Source organism: Gopherus evgoodei, chromosome 3, assembly GCF_007399415.2.
Source record: "Gopherus evgoodei ecotype Sinaloan lineage chromosome 3, rGopEvg1_v1.p, whole genome shotgun sequence".
Classification (NCBI taxonomy): Eukaryota; Metazoa; Chordata; order Testudines; family Testudinidae; genus Gopherus; species Gopherus evgoodei.
Window position 1 is genome coordinate 133,280,279 of NC_044324.1, and position 21,782 is coordinate 133,302,060.

General features: G+C 39.3%; 1 protein-coding gene across 2 annotated transcripts in view; it reads right to left on the minus strand.

The window, feature by feature from the left end:
• The window catches only part of PRKN (parkin RBR E3 ubiquitin protein ligase), a 1,222,813-nt gene that overhangs the window by 513,998 nt on the left and 687,033 nt on the right, over window positions 1-21,782 (minus strand). For both annotated transcript variants that reach the window (XM_030556702.1, XM_030556701.1), the window contains one exon: window positions 20,620-20,735. In XM_030556702.1, the coding sequence (XP_030412562.1) occupies window positions 20,620-20,735 (116 nt within the window). The remainder of the gene's footprint in view (window positions 1-20,619; window positions 20,736-21,782) is intronic.

The following is a 21,782-nucleotide window of genomic DNA, read 5'->3' on the forward strand; positions in this document are numbered from 1 at the left end:
TTTTACTTTATTCTTATAAAAGGTTATTATAAACTTGCCTGTGCCTTTACTGAAATTTAAGGAATACTTACAATGATTTTCACAGGCAAGAGATGTACAGCAATAACACAGGATTGCTCATTTAACTATATGAAATGTTCAAGCTAAGAAGTTTCCTACAAAATCAGCCTTCTGTGAATTAGTTACAGACTCCCAGAGTGTCAAAGGAAGATAACACCTACTTTATTACCTCAAATGTGTTTTTACAGACTCTAAAATGCAGCTTTTTTATAACAACATCTATCTTGCTTTAAATTTCCATACTATTTTCTTTGATACAGTGTTTTTAAAGATGTATATAAGCTTTGGTTATTGTTATTTGTGTTTTGTATAAAATATTTAATAGAAGTTTCAACTGCAAATTGTAAATGTATTGGAAGTGTTCCAATTTAGGATTCTTTATATTCATTAATTTGCCTGTCTCAAAACAACTCCTTGAGTAGCTTCTTTTAAGAAAACGATTTAAATACTTTCCATGGTTTCATAGGACTTAGTTAAGATTACTCACCTTTAACCATTTATCAGTGTATACCAAAAAGAATTCACCTACCCTTAAATGAAGATCTTTTGCCCATCCATAAACTGTTTTAGTTATCTTAGGGTACATCTACACAGCAAAAAAACCAACTAAACAAAACAAAACACTGCAGCAGGAAGTCTGTCAAATGACTCTGACTTACAGGGCTCACGCTGTGAGGCTAAGAATTGTAGTGTAGACATTTGGGCTCGGGCTGGAGCCCAGGCTCTAAGACTCACTCTCCTTCCTTGGTGGGTTTTACAGCCCAGGCTTCAGCCCAAACCCAACCAACTACATTGCTATTCTTTGCCTTTCAGCATGAGCCCTAGGCAGTTGACCTGAGCTCTTGTGACACATGTAGGACTCACTACTAATTTGGAAGAATAATACAATTTGGTAACTTAAAAAGAGAAGAGCACCTCCACTAGAGGAGAGCCTGCTCTTAAAGGCATCCTCGTTGTAAACAGCTCTCCAAGGACAGACATACGAAGAAGATTGTAACTGAAGTGACCATTATTGCTTGTTTCGGCTTCAGTATTTTTCTCCTTTCTGTAATAAAATTGTCATAGGTAATAACTAGGATTATTTTAATTGTTTTTAATGGAGGTATCCCCCAAGGTATGCACCGCATGTGACTAAAATAGAGTCAGTCACATCCCCGGATGGCATTAAAAAGAGAGAATTATTAAGATTTGGCTAACCATGTCTCGCTTCACTAGACTAAAAATTTTAGTAATTTTAAGATAAAATTACTTGGCACTCAGCAACTTGAAAACATCCCTTTCAATCCTACATTGCAAATATCTGGGCATCTTTGGCTCCTGTACCAAGTGAAAAAGGGATAGTAACTACTGGGGTAGGGAAAACCTTTTAAAAAGTATAATACATTGTGAGCAGGAAAACTGAAGATTGTATTGGGGAAGATGGGACAGGACTAAAGAAGGTCAAATATATCACGCAAAATAATGCAAACACACTATTTTGCTTCACAAGCACCAAGGACCATTAAGGCCCAGGACTGCCTGTAACAATTTACATCACAGAAATGCAATGCCTCCCAGAGCTTCCTGTCAATTCTTCATTTCATCAGGAGAGTTGGGCATGTTTCCCCTACAGTCCCTCCACCCCAGAGATTCTGGTGAGGTTCAGTTCCCCTATTGATGTAATCATTATTAATTTATATAAGACCATTCCATGAGGATTCCAAACTGCACCATCAGTTCACTACCTCAGTAAGTTAGATCTTGTCTACATGAGACAGTTGCACCTGTTTAACTAAAGGTGTTATTTTGAAGTCATTTACTTAAACCTGTGCAAACCCTTGTGTGGAAGTTATTTATCTAAAAAAAAGACAGTGCAGTTCAGATTAAGCTTTTAAGGAACTGGTTTAAACTAAACCAAAATAAACCACCCTCAAATCAAAATAAGTATGTTCACACAGAGATTTGCCCAATATATTAAAATCAGTTTAAAATTACACCTTTAGTTAAACTGGCATAATTTTTTCTTGTGGACAAGGCTTACTAACCTATCACCACCATCCCAGTAGGAGAAAGATCATTCCCTTAATGTCCTCCTCTTACTTTGTATTAAATCTCTAGATGTCTGCAGACAGTCTCCCTAATGCAGCATGAAACTTGCTTGATCACAGTATCTTGGAGTCAGCACGAGAGTAAAATACAAATGTAAAGGTTATTACTATTTTATATCAAGTCTTCCCCTGGTCCCAGAGCCCAGGGTCCAACCCAAGCCCAAATGTCTACACCACAATTAAGCAGCACCTTACTCCAAGCCCCATGAGCCGAGTCACCTGACACGGGCCAGCCATGAGCATGGTAGTGTATCATGCAATGTAGTGCATCATGCAGTGTAGACAAACCCATGGGTTGCTGCACTAAGATGGGAGGCCCTGCCTAAGCAAAAATATTAGTTTCTTGCTCCCTTCAGCACTGAAGCACCATTGTCTTGTACTTTTGCAACAACAGGGAAAGTAATGGCCTCCTTTTTTTTGCCAATCTGTGGCTTGGCTTTGGTTTCCACCACAGGGTAAGGTTCTCTTACCACTCCCACCTGCAGAATGACTTTGTGACTGAGCATACAGAGGCAAATTTAAGCCCCTGATTTGGCTCTTCTAGAGATTCTGGTAGGGTTACCCCAGCGGCATTTACAAAGAGGTAATATAGAATATCAGCTTTTTATTGCCTGTGTGTTTATGGCATTTTGTTACCATTTGATACCATGATGATAGGCTAAACAGATCCTTTGATGGGCAGGACCAGGACCAAGTCCAGAATGCAGCTGCTGTAGTTTTCCTGAACACAGCTAACAGGGACCAGCTCCACAGTGCCACATAGCAAAGATTCCCTGCGTGTAGGACAGGTTAACCTAAGGCTGGGTGACTAGATTTTGCACTGCATGAAGAGAAATCAGGCGTATTTTAAGTGTCCATTCTCAGGGTGGAAATTAACCCGATTTCAATAATATGGCAAGATGCAGGTTTTGCTCTGAAGCTAGTATATCTTAAAAATGTCATCCTAAATTAAATCTGTATGATAAGAAATTAAGGCAATACCTTTTGTGTAAAACTCTTCGGAAACAGAAACACTGAATTTGGCACAGCTTTACTGGATACATAGATAATTCCTGCAGCGGAAATTATTAAAACTGCATGAAGTAACTGGTCTATGTTGCCAGTAGCTACTGGCGTGGTGCTCTGCTCTTGTTCGACGATGATAAGTCAGCTGTGTGCATGTTCCCTCTGTGTGCTGTCCCAGCTCTGCACAGATTGCTGACACAGCTGACCCCGAGAGAACCCCCAAAGACCACAGACTCTAGTAAGGTACAAAGGAACTCAAGCCAGGTTTACTGTCAAACAAAGCATAGTAATAGTTTCCCATATACCCTACAAGATATACTAAGAATTGGGCAATGGACTGGCTCAGTCGGTGGCAGAACTATCCATTGCCCCCTAGGCCAGATAAAGATATGCACTCCGGGACCTACTTTTATACAGTTACAGGACAGATTACTCATCCCTACTGATATATTGAGGTACAGTCCCTTGATTCACTGGGGGCTGTCTCCCTCTTTGATCATGTTGGTTCAAACAAATCTATCCATCATTCTGTCCTTTTGACCCTGTCTTTAATATGCACCTGCCTGTTCCTTGTTATCTCTATGGAGTGTTCTGATGCTATTTTGGCACAAGTTCCTCTTATTAGCACTTATGTGTGGATACACCTGCTTCTAGCAGCCCTCTTCTTGCCAACTTCTGTGAGTGGGGCCTGCCTCTGGCTCACAGTCCAACTTTTTCTTAGCAATGCCTGGAAGTACTTTGGTTCAGGCTTCAGACTGGGCCTCTGACACAAGAGTTCATGTTTCAGGGCCTCATCTTACTACAGTCTACATTTTCAAAAGCAGATAGTGTATTTAGGTGTCCAACCTGAGCCACCTTAAAAGGGCCTGATTTTCAGAGAGTGGGTGATCCTCACACTGTAAATTAGGTGCCTTTAAGGAGGCCCATGTTGGGCCTCAAAAATGGATACATCCAAAATCATTAGTCAATTTTTAATATTTAGTCTATTTTTAAATAGACGTGTATATAAATAAAAGAGCAAGTTTGAAACACATCAGGAAGAGATAAACAAACCTTGGAAGTTCATCGGATCATATTTTTGATAGAGGCTAGAGTCCACGAGAGCTAAATGCATGCTTAGATGCCTTGGGAGAAATAATCTACTGTATCATATCACAACAACAAAAAGAAAAGCAGTGATGCCGCACAAATTACTAAGAAAAAATTTGATTTCGATACGATAAATATCATGACAAGTCTATCAATCAATTGCCTTTGAGGTCATTACCGGCCCATAACTCACTCAGGGCTTTATTGATGTCTGAGTTGTTTCTAAGTATCAACAGAGCAACTTAAAGTGAACAATTTTTCACTAACATTGCATTGAGTTGACATCACTGTATTACCAGTTTATTCTATGCCATAATTTATAGAAAAATAAAACTAGGAAGCACACCCATTTGTAACACAAAATGACATGAAAAAGACGTTTAGGTCCTGAACAGGTTTTTCACACAAACATACCACAGCCTCCTCCCTTGCCTTATTCCCCCAAGCAAAATATGTATCCATATGGCTTTGAAATTGATGAAGCCAAAAATACAGTTCCAGGATCTCGGATTAGCACATTATTTAAAAAAAAAATCGGTGAAAAGCAGTGTGTGTATAGCAGCCATCAAATTTCATGGATGTTGTGATTATCCTAAAACGTTGCTCTGTACTAGCCTTTAACGGAATATCATAAAAAAATATCTACTGAAGCTATTATCCTGAAAAGAATCGTACAGACAGTACTGAAATCTCCTTGGACCACAGCTATTGCTCCTACTTGAATCATTAAGTAACTCCCCTGAAATGCATACCAACATTTGATAAAGTTACTTGTGCATGCTGCCACCTTATCTATTTTATTAGTACTTCAAATTTGTAATCCTGGTCATTGGAAAGTGGGACTTTTGCCTGATGTTAACATGTCCAATTTTTGCCCAGCTTTTCTCTGGATTAAAGCTATTCTGCAGTGCACAGCTTTAGATTTTAGACTGCTTGTTTGGCTCTTTGTTTTTTGTTATTTGCCCCACAAACAGTCTCATATCTCTATTTTGTTAATCCAATCCATCCAATTTTACAAATAAATTTCGTCTCTCGCCAAAGTAAATCACTGTATTTAGTGTCAGAGTAGCAGCCGTGTTAGTCTGTATCAGCAAAAAGAACAGGAGTACTTGTGGCACCTTAGAGACTAGACTAGAGAAATAAATTTGTTAGTCTCAAAGGTGCCCCAAGTACTCCTGTTCTTTTTGTGTATTTGGTGTGGTACAGTAACAACAGTGATGACATGTTCAGATGTAAGAGATATGATTAGGCTACTATTTCATAAGATCTTTAAAAACACCTTACAAAGATAAGCTCTATTAAAAAGCAAAAATTCATTTACTACTCTTTATCTCTACCTAAAGACAAATATTTGCTTTTTTCAATATGTCTGAAGTTACCATAATATTGAATCTCGTAGTCTAATAAGTAGAAACCTAAGAGGCCAACTATCCAATTAGCAATCCATTGGCTGTTGTATTACACAAAATGCATGATGACATTTTGTCAGAAATGTATTTAAGATACTTTCTTTCATATTAGCTAATTATGTCTTACCTAGTCAGCTTCCATAAATTAGGAGTTAAAGGGCAAAATGTTCATCTCTAGCAATGCACTTTGTAGGATTTGGTTGCTGTTGTTTTATGCCTTTTGCTTCAGTTAGTTCCTGCAACACACGCTGATCTTTAGTTCACTGAGGCTTCTATGATTTCTCCCTCTCTTTTCTTTTCTCCAAGTGGAGCACATCTCTCTCATAATCAACACTTGATTAGACTGGACTAAAACAAGACTTCTTAAAACCAAATATACTCAATTGAATATATTGTTCAGTAGCGATAACTGAAAGAATTTTTTCTTATAACTGACATATTCTTGCCCTTTGTGGGAATTAGCAGTGCTGAAAAGGAAGAGGGAAATTATTATGGGGGGTTCATATAGTGTTGTAATAAAGGAAAGGGGGGGGCTCTCTTTTATGGACACCCAGCCAGCCAGGTAGCTATAAAATCCCTCTTGGCAGCTGGTTCCTACTTGCTTTACCTTTACAGGGTTAAAAAGTCCACAGGTAAAAGGAAAGGAGTGGGCACCTAACCAAAAGAGCCAATGGGACAGCTAGAAATTTTTAAAATTGGGAAAGAAACTTCCCTTTGTCTGGGTGTTGTGGTTCTCCAGAGAGAAAGAGGGGGCAAAGCAAAGACAGGGCTGGGACTATGATGTAAAAAGCTTTTTGTCAGGTATGGAAATCATCAGATCGTACCTAAAACCTACTCATAAATCAGAAAATGTCTAGAAAAAAATGTGATTAGGTTTATTTCTGTTTATTTCTTATTGGCTTGCAGACTGCTCTGTGCTAACCCCAAATTCTTTTTGTTTTGATTGTAACCTTTAAGCTGGACCTTAAGAAGGTTATTCTTGATGTTTAATTTTTGTTTGTTTAAATCTAGCAAAAGCCTAAGTTCCAGATGTATTTACTTTCTTTTTGTTTTTAATCAAATCTACCTTTTAAGAACAGGATTGGATTTTTGGTGTCCTAAGAGGTTTGTGCACATATTTTTCAGTTAGCTGGTGGAAACAGCTGATTTCTTTGTTTTCCTTTCTCAGCTCTTCCCTGAAGGGGAGGCGGGGGGTGAAAGGGCTTGAGGGTACCCAACAGGAAGGACTTCTCAAGTGCGCCTTCCTGGGTTCCAAGGGGTTTTGCATTTGGGTGATAGCAACATCTACTCATCCAAGGTCAGAGAAAAGCTATAACCTTGGGAGGTTAATACCAGCCTGGAGTGGCCAGTACTAATTTTTAGAATTCTTACAGGCCCCCACCTTCTGCACTTGAAGTGCCAGAGAGGGGAATCAGCCTTGACAAGTGTCATTAAATTTCAAAGCAGTCTGCATGAGTACTTTGTGCAAAGCAAAAACAGGTACAACTTCTCCTTTGTTGGGGACTTGGTGGATGGGTTGGATTAGGGGCAGGGTTATACTGCCCCCAAAGTGGATGCTCCTGGCTGAGAAGGATCATGGCTAAGACAGCCAGTACATACACTGATTCGGCATATCTGCTGACCAGCCTCCACTGGTATAGCTCATATGGAGCTCAGGTTTGATTCTAAATCTTTCCCCAAATGGTGGAAACCTGGAAGCAGAATAGGCAAACACCATCACTTGCCTTCCTTTGACAGTGAATCCTCCCTCCCATGCAAGAGGTCTGGCTGGCTCAAGGTAGGGTTATTTATTCCTCCCTACACTGCCTGTAGTCAACTATGACCATATCCAAACACCTCTGTGTGTGCTCTCTCTCTCCCTCACACACACACTCCTTTACTACCTGCTTACTGTGTGAGCAACGCTTTAAGGCCAGAAGTTGGGAGCAGAAATACTTCCTCTGTATTCTGTACATTGTAAGTCTTTTCAATTTTTTTCTCAAGCTACTCTCACTGCTTTTATTTTTTAGAGTCCCTCTTTGAAGGCATTGTCTGTGAAGCCCAATTCTTTCTGTTCCTCTGAGTGGCATTTAAAAAAAAATCTGTCTTTCATCTTGCTTCTTGCATTGTAACTTTCACACGATAGTCCTTATACAAGTGCTACAGAATTGCCATCAATAACAAAATAGAACATTTAAATACATTATATATAAAATTAGATATATGTTAAAATTAATTCATTTAGTACTTATTGGTATTTATACATTACAACCAATGTTTTAGCTATGATACATTCAAAAAAATGTTCATGCGTTAAAATTAAGAGTTTATTATTTCCAGCTATTTGCATGTATACTTGCAAATGACGTTTATCTGCATTATCGATCAACAACTCATCAATAAAACAGACCTTACTATTACTAGATGATATTTCATTAATGACTCATTAGAACAGTGATTTTGTTTAAGAGGACAGATATTTGTCATATTCTTTCTAAACACTTCTCACTGTACTACACTCTCCCTTGGAAGTATGAAACTGAAAACTGCTATCTTAGAACGTATTTTCCCCATCAATCGCAAATTCACATTCACTTTCTTAGTGTTGTAGTTCATGAATGGTGAGTATCACAGTTTGGGGGTAATTTACATGTATTCCCTCTCCATAGTCCACCAAGGGCTCCCACTTTAGGCTCCTGGCTCTTCAGCCATCACCTTTATTGGGCCAAGGCATGTCTCACTCCCTCCTGACTGGGGTTTCAAGGGTGCACAGCCCCATGGTTTTATACTTTGATATTCCAGCAAGCCAGACTGGCATCTGTGCTTTGCTTCCTCTCCAGAGGCTATGACCCTTGTACTGCCCACAGTTATAAATTACCACACAGCTGTCTCTAAGCAAACACATGAATTCTTAATGTGAAAGCATTACAGAGAGAACATTAAAAACAATAAAAGAACCTACATGCATGCTAAAGAGCTTACCAGAGATCACCCCTAACGCCAAACTTCGATTCTGGTAGGTGTCAGTCCTTCAAAACCCAGAGGTATGAGTTCATGACTATCTCAGATTCAGAAGCAGAACTAAGGCTGGGAAGAGCAGCCATTTCTCTAGACACCGCAGGCCTTTAATCCTGGCTTTCGGTAACAGGAAATCAGCAGACAGAGACCCTTTCCCTAAAGACACAGTGTCAAGAAACTGGATTTTGGCATAACTGGAGTTGGGTAATTTGCAATAACCTTACTCCAGAGAATCCCCAAGGAAATCCGCTTAACATTTATTGTCCCAAAAGTCTGTTCTTTTCTGGCATATTTTCAATAAAGTCTTTTGAACTTCCAGGCCTCAAATGACATCTCTGCCATAGAGAGGTTACATACAACCCTGGAAACAATAATCCATAAACTTTGCATTTAATACAATGAACACCAAAGATATTTAAACTTAACTCAATAGGCCTGCCAGGAATATGCAGGGAATTGTCATATCTCTCAAAGTGAGCTGCAGATAGTCATATTTTAAAATGAATTTAGTCCTGGTGAAAGATGTGGTTTAACAGCCCTTTGTTAATTCATGTACATTAGTTAGCTAAACACCACATATCGGCATATATAGCATATCAGGAGACAGTAACAGTGCAAGTTCCCCCAGCAAAGTTCTTTCAGTATACACCTATCTAATCCTGGAGGGAATATCGCTAAGTCATTCAGTCTCCTTGATCATTCAGTCTTTTGTCTCTTTTCTAAGACAGTCATCAAGGTTGGCAACTAGTATCAATTGGTGGCAGTGTCTCTTTTAGAAGGTGGATGCTGACCTCCAAGTTCATTTGAGAAAGGCCATTAAACAGCTATCAGAAGATGATAATATTCAGCTATTGCGAACCTGGACTGGAGCAGAGCCAGCTTTAGGTGAAAAAGCATTATTTTTTTTTTCTTAAATAGAATGTTGACTATGGAACGTTGACTATTGATAAGAAAATCACAAATAACTATATTCACTCACATATGTCTAGAAGAATAACACAGGTCAAATTGTGGGGCTTATTAATCTTGAAAATGTAAAAGATTATGATAAAAAATAACAAGCAGGGTGACACAGTTTAAAGTAAGTATTTGACATTTCTGTAAAAAAAAAAAACTGCATTGCTTTAAGAAATGAAATAACAGTGACTAATAACAACCAATGACTGATCATACTTTGAATACAGTCATGCTGACAGATATTCTCACAAAAGTTTAAGAGATCACCCCTAACTCCAATCTTGGGTTCTTTTATACCACCAAATCTTTTATATGATAGATCCAGATAACTGAAAACTTTCAAATAGATACACTCCCACCTGGAAAATGTTATTACTTAATTCTCTGTGTTATGTAGTACACTTTATGAAGTACATAGAAGCAGAGGAGCATACAAAAATAATTCTCTCTAAAATCTGTGCCAGAAATAATAATTGCAGAGAAGAAGCTTAATTGTTAAGATACACATGTAATTAGAAGTCCACTTATTACTATCAATATACTCTGCATTCTGCAGGCTTCATGTGAAACTAATGATAAAAATCCAGCTTGAGAGAAGAGCAGTATAGCTTGCATCAATATAGCTACAACAAATTGCAGAGACTGTTGCTCAATATTTTTGCAACACTATTATGTGGATTTTCTTTTTATTTTGAATCAGATTTCAAAAGTAAAAATTAAAAAAATGTAACTCAAGTAATTCAAGGTGCTTCTTTTTACACTTGTGGCAAACAATGCCGCCTACCGGCCTCCTTCCTCCATGCCCTAAGTCAAGTACAGCCTAGTGAGCAGTAGTTTAAGGGTCTCTCACTGCACCAAGTGAGGACAAAGGGGGAGTTATGGGGGAGTCCTGTTCATTTGAACTACGAAGAGGAGGGGGAGCTCTCCCTCTGCTTTCAACAGAGGAGAAAGACCTATGCTCCTTCCTCCCTTTCACCCACTCTCTGCTTACCTTTACCACTGCCAAAGAAGGACATTTACAAGCTAACACCACAGTAGCTTTTTCTCACAATGCTTTGCTAGAGGTTAGAAGAGACTGGATGTTAAGCAGTACAGCATCTAGATGCAAGGGCAATGCTAATCTTAAAAGATTCAGAGGCAAAACAGCAGGAATTGCAATGCTGACCAGTCACTGCCAGTGGGTACTACTATATACCAGCAGTGAAAGTGAGATGAAAAGATAAGGCAGCTGAATTTCACACATAAGCACTTCTAACGTCTTCAGGAAGTCCTGCTGATGCAGCTGCTTGCCTCCAAAACCCACGGAGTTTGCCATCGGAGAAATGAAGGTCACTTACTGGCATTAAATTGGACATGGTTCACATTTCAAAGTATCAATGTCAATAAAATGTTTTCTCTATATTTTTGTAGGTATCTGTTGTTCCCAAACATTACAGCTGAATAATCTGTATTATTTTGTGCTTTCACTGAATGCATTTTGGAGGCCTAACCCAATTAGTAACAGTTCTTTGTTTGATGTTTGATGAATTTGTTATTTTACTTAATTGATTTTTAAGAAATCCCATTAATTTCAAGAGGATCATTAAAAGGGAAAGTGTTAGACTTGTTGCTTTTGGTCACAGTACTTAGGAAAAGCAGATTTAATACTTAATACAATTTTTTTAACCCCCTTTGAACTTCTCAAGGTACATAAGCACAAAAGTATTTAACGTGCAAATTCTGAGACAGACTGACCACAGAAACCAAATAGGCCACAGGGAGTGAAAATATACTTGAAAAATGTAGATTTGACAACTCACTAGGCTTATGCCAGTTCTAGTGGCAATTCTAGGCTCTAATGAAATCTGTACCTCAAGAGAAACTAAAGCAACGGTTATAAGGATAGAACAATACACTATTTGCTCTTCCTAAAACAACATAAGTGACCTTCTTTTAATGGATTCAGGCTGTGTTTTGATCTCAGCAGGGAATATAAGGTCTCTAGTGAAACTCTGCTCTTGTAACAGCAAAACCAAGCCTGAACCAAAACCTTAAGCCAAAATCTCCTTAACTTTATAAGTGTTTGAAATCCAAACATAGACCATATGAGAATCTGAATTTTGAAAATGGCCCTTGTGCTTAGAACAGTTGAGCCAAAATCTTTGAACCGGATGTTTTCGAATTCGGCGTGGTATTTGGAATCCAGATGAGGATCGGAGTTTTGTGGCTTGAGTGTCTCTCTCAGTACAACCACCACGTATACATTTTGTCAAATTTTCTGCAAGAATTATTTTAGAAAAAATACATCATGTCTCAAAAGCTTCAACATAGTATTTGACTATATATCCATCCCCTATTATTAATATTGCACAAATTTCTATAAGCCAGGTTGTCCACAGAAAAAAAGAAAAACAAAATATTAATAATTTCTTTAAACCCCTAAAAGATCTTTTCTATCAAACAATGCTGAGATATCGAACCTCAGTGATTATATTCCTTAGTGGGTAGCATACCGCAGCCAGTAAGGGGCCTGAGTCACATTCTACTCCCCTAATATGGTAATTAAGGGTGAAGAAAATGCTTATTGCAGGGGAGTTCCAACAGTCTTGTGATATGCAAGTAAGATCCCAAAAAGTGAGAATCCTGCACAGTTGGTATCTTTAGAGAATGCAGATGTTTCTAGCTCTGATGGTTTGCACCTTAAACCTGTTTGTGATCCAGAATTTCTCAATCCTGGCCCTTAGAACAAAGTAACTGAGGAGGGAAACATTCAAAAAGTTAGGGGAGGGAAATAATTTTTCAGCATTTTTTCCTTTTTAAACAAAGTATCCAGTTGAAAGCTCCTCAGAGGTTTTGGATGCTAGATGTAGTCCCATCTCAAACAGTACTTCCTACAGCACTTTTCCTCTGAGTTCTTTCTACCCAAGTACTGACCTTTTCCAATCCTTTCCTGCCTGTGACGTCTAGCACAATTTGAAATGATTTGGCTGCAAGGAATTATGACAAGGTGTTTACCTTCCATTTATCCTTGAAGGTAAGAACATCTTGTACTTGCAATTCTAACTACTACCACTAGGGAAGTCAAGCAATCACACTGGCTCCAGTATTAGGAGTGCATAAAATAAATTCCCTGCTTACTGACAAAAACCTAACCTGGGAACAATTTTATTTTTCATTTTTTTCTCTCTTTTTAATATATATCTTCAGGATTATGAAATGACTATTTGTAAAATAAAAAATGTAAACTTTGATCAATGCAACAGCAAATACCTCTCCTTCTGCGGAATTCTTCCTTTGTACTAAATAATGGCAAGTCCTATATATCTTTTATACCTGCACATCTCTCAGAATGCTAAAAATAACAGTGCCTTTAGGAATTGTACACTACCTAGTTTGTGAAAGATGACGTGAGGCACTTTTGCTCTGTACATTTTATTTTTATATTGCTTAACATTGTTGTTATTTCTGAGCCTGATTTACAGTTACCCAGGGGTACTCATAACCCTTTTGATGTTATTTCTACTGGAAACAGTTGACAAAAGAAGATTTTCCCTTAAGGATTGCCCAGTTTCGGTGCTTGTTTCAAGTTTCTGCTGTTTGCTCAACCCATTAAGAGCTTCTTCAAACACATAAAATAGAAGCCCATCACCTTGAAAGCTACAGGAAAAAAAATGCATGCATAAAGACTGCCAACTCACACTTTCACTCTGCTGTAGATAAGCAGAAATCATTGACAAATATAACACTACCTGGAATACTGCCTATGGATTTAGCATAACTCTGCAAGAGGTTTTGGTTCTGAAGTATTTCACTGTCGGTCAGAGCTGCGTGAAAATATGAATATCAGATATAAACCCAGGGCAAATAGACAGTGTGCCTAATGCAAGCTTGAGACTAAAAATTGGCAATGGGTTTAAACATTACTTCTGCTTTGTATTTTTCTGCATATCAGAGTATATTGCTGCTTTAAATAAGATTTTTTTCATGAGCATTGCACTGTATGCTGAGTTAAGGTAGCATACGCAATCTGTGCCAAGCTTCTTCGGGCTTAAAGTGCCCTGCATGTGGTGCACTAACTATATAGAATGCTAAAATACAACATGAAAGTAGAGCTCACTGGTCAGCAATTCTCAGACCTGAGCTATGTAGTGACTACTACAAAAAGTCATTAATAAATCCACACACAAAAATCTTAGTTAAGGTGAAATTAAGGTTGTAGCTATATATAAATATTTTATGTTTTTATTAGCCTTCCAAGAACATTAGAGTTAAAAGGAAGAATTAGAAACTCAGGAAATGAAGATTTTACAAAAAATACCAAATATTTGGAAGTATGGAAGGTCATAGTTACCTCTGCCCTCCACTGATCCTTGCCTCCCATCTTCCTGTCTTTAGTCCTTTGTAAAATGTGTTAAATTTGGGTGGAGTTTTTCTAAAGTCTCAGGAATCCACAGACTACAGACCAGGACATCTTAAATTTTGAGAAGGTACTGTACTTATGCAACTTGCAAGTGGAACATCAAAAAATGTGCCTTAGAATTTAAAAATGATTTTATGTATCTGTTATTGAAATACAAATTCTGTGTCTAATGGTACTTAGATAACTGCCTGCCCTCCATAGCGCACAGGACTGACTCCTTAAGGAAGAGTGGGGGACAATTATATTTAATATTCTATTAGTTTAACCAACAATTTGAAAAACAGCTTTTCTTCTGTGATGCATATAATGACAACAAAGAAAGCCAGAGTTGAGACAACCACAGTATGTTTGAAAGTAATTTTTTCTTGTCTTGGTGGTCAGTGATAAAATGAAAGTATTCTGGGTGGATAAGGTACTCTAAGCATTTCATTATTTCAAATCTTCAGAGAAGCAGAGTTAAGGTCATCTGGGTATCTCATCCACTGTAATCCCCAGGTCCTTTTCTGCAGAACTACTGCTTAGCCGGCTGGTCCCCAGCCTGTAGCAGTGCATGGGATTCTTCCTTCCTAAGTGCAGGACTCAGCACTTGTCCTTGTTGAACCTCATCAGATTTATTTTGGCCCACTCCTCCAATTTGTCTAGGAATCTCTGGACCCTATTCCTAACCCTCCAGTGTATCTACCTCTCCCCCCAGCTTAATGTCATCTGCGAACTTGCTGAGGGTGCAACTGATCCCATCATCCAGATCGTTAATAAAGTTGTTGAACAAAACCTGCCCCAGGACCAACCGCTGGGACACTCCACTTGATACCGGCTGCCAACTAAACATCGAACTGTTGATAACTTCGTGTTGAGCCTGACAATCTAGCCAACTTTCTTCCCACCTTATAGTCCATTCTTCCAATCCATACTTCTTTAACTTGCTAGCAAGAATACTGTGGGAGACCGTATCAAAAGCTTTGCTGAACTCAAGATATATCACATCCACCACTTTCCCCATATCCACAGAGCCAGTTATCTCATCATAGAAGGCAATCAAAGTTGGTCAGGCATGACCTGCCCTTTGTGAATCCACGTTGACTGTTCCTGATCATCTTCCTCTCCTACAAGTGCTTCAAAATGGATTCCTTGATGATCTGCTCCACGATTTTGCCAGGGACTGAAGTGACGCTGACCGGTTTGTAGTTCCCTGGGTTCTCTTTCTTCTCTTTTTAAAATATGGGCACTATATTTCCATTTTTCCAATCGTCTGGGACCTCCCCCAATTGCCACGAATTTTCAAAGATAATGGCCAATGGCTCTGTAATCACATCAGACAACTCTCTCAGCACCCATGGATACATTAGATCTGGACCCATGGACATGTGCATGTACAGCTTTTCTAAATAGTCCTTAACCTATTCTGCACATTTCCTCCCCATACTGTGTTGCCCAGTGCAGCAGTCTGGGAACTGACCTTGTCTGTGAAGACTGAGGCAAAAAAACCACTGAGTACTTCAGCTTTTCCCACATCATCTGTCACTAGGTTGCCTCCCCCATCCAGTAAGGGTCCCACACTTTCCCTGACCTCCTTCTTGATGCTAACATACTTGTAAAACCCTTCTTGTTACCCTTCACATTCCTGCAAACTCCAGTCATGCCTTGGCCTTCCTAATTACACCTCTGCATGCTCTAGCAATATTTTTATGCTCTCCCCCCAGCCATTTGTCCAAATTTCCACTTCTTGTAAGCTTCCTTTTTGAGTTTAAGCTCATCGAAGATTTCACAGTTACGCCAAGCTGGTTTTTTGCTACTCTCCTTTCTTCCTTTTGTCAGGATCATGAACTCAACCATCTCATGGTCACTGCTGCCTAGGTTGCCACCCACTTCTACTTCCCCTAACAATTCTTTCCTGTTGTAAGCAGCAGGTCAAGAGGAGCACAGCCCCTGGTTGGTTTTTTGAGCACATGTACCAGGAAGTTGTCCCCAACACACTCTAAAAACTTCCTGGATTTTCTGTGCATTGCTGTATTGCTCTCCCAGCAGATGTCAGGGTGATTGAAGTCCCCCATTAGAACCAGAGCTGGTGATTTCAGTTAGTTCTCCAAAGAAAGCCTCATCTACCTCATCCTTCTGATCCGGTGGTCTACAGTACATGGCCACCTCGACATTGCCCTTGTTGCTCTTGCCTCTAAACTGAACCAAAGACTCTCAACAGGATTGTCTCCAGTTACATACTGGAGTTCTGAGCAACCATACTGCTCTCTTACACACAATGCAACTCCTCCACCTTTCCTCCCATACCTGTCCTTCTTGAACAGCTTATACCCATCCATGACAGTGCTCCTGTCATGTGAACTGCCCCACCAATTTTCTGCTATTCCAATCACATCATAGTTCCTTGATTGTGCCAGGACTTCCAATTCTTCCTACTTGTTTCCCAGGCCTTTTGCATTCGTATACATGCACCTAAGATAACTAGCCAATTGCCCTAATTTCTAAGTAAGAATCAGGAGGCTCCCATCTTGTACGCTCCTCCTTGTGTTTCCTCCCCATATCCCACTTCCCCACTTACCTCTGGGCTTAGGTCACCATACCCCGGCAAACCTACTTTAAAGCCCTCTTCACTAGGTTAGCAAGCCTGCCTGCAAAGATGCTCTTCCCTCTCTTCGTTAGGTGGGTCCCATCTCTTCCTAGCAATCTTTCTTCCCAGAACAACATCCCATGCTCGAAGAATCCAAAGCCCTCTCTCTGACACCATCTGCATAACCAAGCATTCACCTCCACAACTCGATGGTCCCTACCTGGGCCTTTTCCTTTAACAGGAGGATGGACGAGAACATGATTGGCGCTTCAAACGCCTTTATCCTTCTTCCCAGAGCCATGTAGTCTGCAGTGATCCACTCAAGGTCATTCTTGGCAGTATCATTGGTGCCCACGTGCAGAAGTAAGAAGGGGTAGCAGTCTGAGGCCTTGATCAGTCTTGGCAGACACTCCGTCACATCCTGGATTCTAGCTCCAGGCAAGCAGCACACTTCTCAAGTCTCCTGGTCTGGTTGACTGGTGGATGACTTCATCCCCTTTAGGAGGGAGTCCCCAACCACCACCACCCATCTCCTCCTCTTGGGAGTGGTGGCCATGGAAGCCCTATCCCTAGGACAATGCATCCCATGCCTTCCAGCCGATGGGGTCCAAATCCTTCTCCGCAATAGTACCTGCAGAGGTTTGTCTAACCTGTTCTTAAAAAGCTCCAATGATGGGGATTCAACCACTTCACTGGGAAACCTATTCCAGTACTTAACTACCTATATAGTTAGAATGATTTTTTTTAATCTCACCTAAATCTCCTTTATTGCAGATTAAGCCCATTAAACTTCTTGTCCTATCTTCAGTGGACATCGAGAACAATTAATCACCATTCTCTTTATAAAAGCCTTAATATATTTGAAGACTCCCTTTCAGTCTGCTTTTCTGAAGACTCAGCATGCCCATGGTTTTTTTTTTTTAAACCTTTCCTCATACATCAGGTTTTCTAAACATATTATCATGTGTGTTGCTCTCCTCTGGACTCTCTCTAATTAGTCCTAAAGTGTGGTGCCCAAAACTAGACACGGTACTTCAGCTGAGGCCCACTAGCGCCATGTAGAGAGGAACAATTACCTACCATTTCTTAAATATGACATTCCTGTTAATATACCCCAGAATATTTGCCTTTTTTGCAACTGCATCCTGTTGCTGGCCCATATTCTATTTGTGATCCATTATAAACCCCAAATCCTTTCATGACATACTGCTGCTTATCCAGTTATTCCCCATTTTGTAGTTGTGTATTTGATTTTAGCTTCCTACATGTATACTTGTCTTTATTAAATTTCATCTTGTTCATTTCAGACCAATTCCCCAATTTGTCATGGTCATTTTGATTTCTAACCCTGTACTCCAAAATACTTGCAACTCCATCCCCCCTCTGGCTTGGCATCATCTGCAAATGTTATAAGCATACTCTTCACTTCATTATCCAAGTCTTTCATGAAAATATTAAATAGTCCCAGACCCAGGATAGAACCCTGTGGGACCCCCTACATATGATTCCCAGTTTGACAGCAAACTAGGCTGACTAGTCTATAATTCCTTGAGTCCTATTTGTTCCCCTTTTTAATTATAAGTACTATGTTTGCCTTCTCCAGCCCTCTGGGACTTCACATGTCCTCCAGGAAGTTTCAAACAATATGATCTGCAAAGCATAATAAGGTGAATGGGGGAAAATGTTGAAGGGTGGTGATGCTTGTGAGGCATCTCTGTGAGACCATTAAGGCTGTGAAAGGTGAAGTTTCCCAGCAAGTCTACTAAGGTTTTCAGAGGGTGAGCAGTCCCATGTCAAACCCACTCAGGTCTTCAGAATGAGTGGAGTGCTCTCTCGTCATGCTCCTCTTCCCCCCACCCTATTGCTCTCCTGCCGTGACCACTGGTATGCTGGCACTCTCCCCAAATACCCCCATCACCACTCCTGCAAATGTTTGAAAATCAAAGCAAGTGAGCACCTTAAGAGATCAGCAGGACAGAAATTCTGGAGTTAAGCGGGAACTGGGGGGAGTATAGCGAGGAGCTTATCCCCCGTCATTCCTTGTCAAATGGATATATTCAATAAAATTATCTATAAACAATGTCTTCCACGCTGTGCTCTAGCTCTGGTCGATTGTTTCTGCTTATCTGATTAATTCTAGTTTGGGTGCCAAAATCTCCATTTTCCATTGACTGAACCAGACTCTACCCCTCTTCCTTCTAGTGAACAGTCCATATTTGGAGATCTACATCTTCAAGGAAAAGGGCTAGAAACTTACATTTTAAAAACATTTAAAGCTTAGGTCTCCAGCACTTGTTTAATGCTCTGTTTAAAACAGTGGGTGCAGACATGCCTTTCTAACACTACAATTTGTAATATTAATAATTTTAAAATTACAGTTTAGTCAGCTAATTTTGGCCCCGGGCACTGGAACTCAACTAGCCAACTGCAGTAAACAAAGTTTTATCTCTTTCCTTCATTTGGATTTTTGTTACAAAGCGGGGAGAGGACATTAGCGGACTTCCATGAACTCAAGTGAACAGCTGTGTTTTAAGTGTGTCATAATTCAGGAAACCCTCACTTCAAATTTGATCGAGAAATTATACCGGAACCCTACAACTAACCCGCCAAATTTGATGTTGATATTCCTTTGTCTGTCGATTTTATGGGGGGAATGAGCAGGGCTCACAATCATAACCTTACCTATGGAGTGGCATTAGTGACTAACCACTGGGACAAGTTATTAAAGTAATAAACTACAGAGTACATGCAAGAAGAATTTCAAAAGAGATAGATGACACTGTTATAAATCCGAAATATATGTAAAGTGAGGGACACAATACTATTCTTTTCAAAGCACACTTCTCTTTCAGCCTATCAGTAATACTCATTTTCTTCAGTCAACTATTATCAGCAATCAGTCAGATTCTGTCAATGAAGCAGCATGCAAGCACGGAAAAACAGCTTAATGTAGTATATAGCACTGTGTTTGGGATGAGGTAAGAACACTCCATTATCTTCAACCAGGAATTCATTTATAGAAAACCCTTTTTAGTCCCAGACAAACTATTTGGTGATAGTTTAACTCACCCTTCATGATCTCTTCTAAGAACCCTGGCTTTTAATATTTTGAAAACATGCACATATCTACACTTGCAAGCTGTAGAGCACTCAATGCTGAGATATACTAACTATTTATAGGAAATAGCATGGTGTTATCAGTTATGTGGTGCCTCTCCAATATTTCTCATAAACAGATGCACATGCACTGGGAAAATATACAGAAAAAAATAGGATATCTAATGACTAGCTTTGTTTGGAAGCCACTTCAATTTAAAAATCAGAAAGCATTCGTACCAGCATCCTTGCTTCCCTAATAAGCACATTACATTACTTTTTTTCTTTAAGATCAGAAAGTCAATTAAAGACAAAATTGAGGGATAAGATATAACAAAATTTCAATCAGATGCACCAGGCACTTGAAATCAGTTACTGGAAAGTTTGTTATAAATCATTTGATTGTTTGTATTAAAATCACTGACAAGCAACTGATTTTTAATCCACATATTTACAATTAGTGTTTTTCTAATTTATGATATTGAATATCACAAACTATGGCCAGTTTGTAAGTTAGATTTTGCATCAAAAGGAATTTTGCTTAGCCATATTAAACAATTAAAGAAAGGGGGAGCGGTCTATCATAAGGCTCAGTTTCCCTTTTTATAGGAACATTTCTTGCACTCAGAAATTTGGCCCAAAATTTTATGCTCCAAAAATAAATTACGGGTACACATCTGATCACTTGTGCCCTTAAACAACTGCTTGAAGTGGACAAGATAGTGGCACAAGTAATCAGATCTGCACCTGTATTTCAACTGTGTCTACAAAATGTGGATCCTATCTATGTTGGCAAAACAGAAGAATAAAATTAGAAAAAAATTAACGCATAGTCTATCATTAACAAAAGTAGTAAAAAATGCAGGAAAGAAAAACAGGAAAAAGAAACACTTCTGCAAAAATAAGTACTCTGAAGCACTGAAATTGTGTTTCTGTGATACTTTACACAGTACTTACCTAATATCTGTACATGTTATACATGTGATATGCTGGCTGTTTGTTGTAACGAGGTTCAAAGCCACAGATGTTTCACTGTCAGAAGTTGGGTGTGCTCCACATTTAAAATAAAACTCCTGAAATATTGAAGGAGAGATAAAGAGAAGATTACATACCTGTAGCTCATGTTTTCTCTTTATCTTAGTCTAGCTGACATTTGAGACAGCAGGAAAAAAAATCACCACTGCCAACAATAAAGGGAAGTATTCATTACAAATGATTTAGAATGAATTCCTGGCAAAAACTCCTTGCTAGGCAAATATTTCGTTCTTTGCAAAAAAACCCCAATGAAGACCATATCCCCCATACTGTAGAGTTTCAATATTAGTGGTACACAGTATGATTTTCTGGATCCATAGAGGAAAAGTATTACATTATACCACAGAGGTCTGGGCATTATGATGCACAATGCTACACACTGTAACATATTCATGCTCTTTCATCACAAAAAAGTTACTGTCATATGAAAGCTAAAGACAGAATTTATAATTCCTGGCTCTAAATAAGAGAAGACTGGTCTTATTTCTGTGATGATGGAAGTCTATATAATATAGTATTACCAGTGACACTAACAAGAAGTTCCAGCTCCCTAACTAAGAACACATTTTACATTAACTACTATATTTGAGTTAAATTATTCTATACTAGTTTTATTCTATATAGCTTCTTATATCACCCTCATCAGCCTGTATTGGAGTGCCTTCCAGTAGTCCATTAAGCAACATGACTAACATCTATTGTGTGAGTTGTTCCCTTTCATCCTCTCCTGAAAAGCAAGATTGTGGGTAAGGTGTTGAATGCTGGTGTCATAACATTTTTCCCAGATCTGGACCTTAGCGTCCAAAATATGGGTGTTAGCATGAAAACCTCCAAGCTTAGTTACCAGTTTGGACCTGGTAAAGCTGCCACCAGCCAGGAATCTATACAGTGCCTGGCGCACTGTGGTCTCCCCAAAACCTTCCCTGGGGGACCCCCAGACTCAGATTTCTTGAGTCTCACAACAAAGGGGAATAAACCATTTCCCTTCCCCCCCCTCCAAGTGTTCCCTCCCTGGGTTCCTGGAGAGATATACAGAAGCAAGCTCTGTGAATTTAAACAGAGGGACTCCACCCTCCCTATTTCCA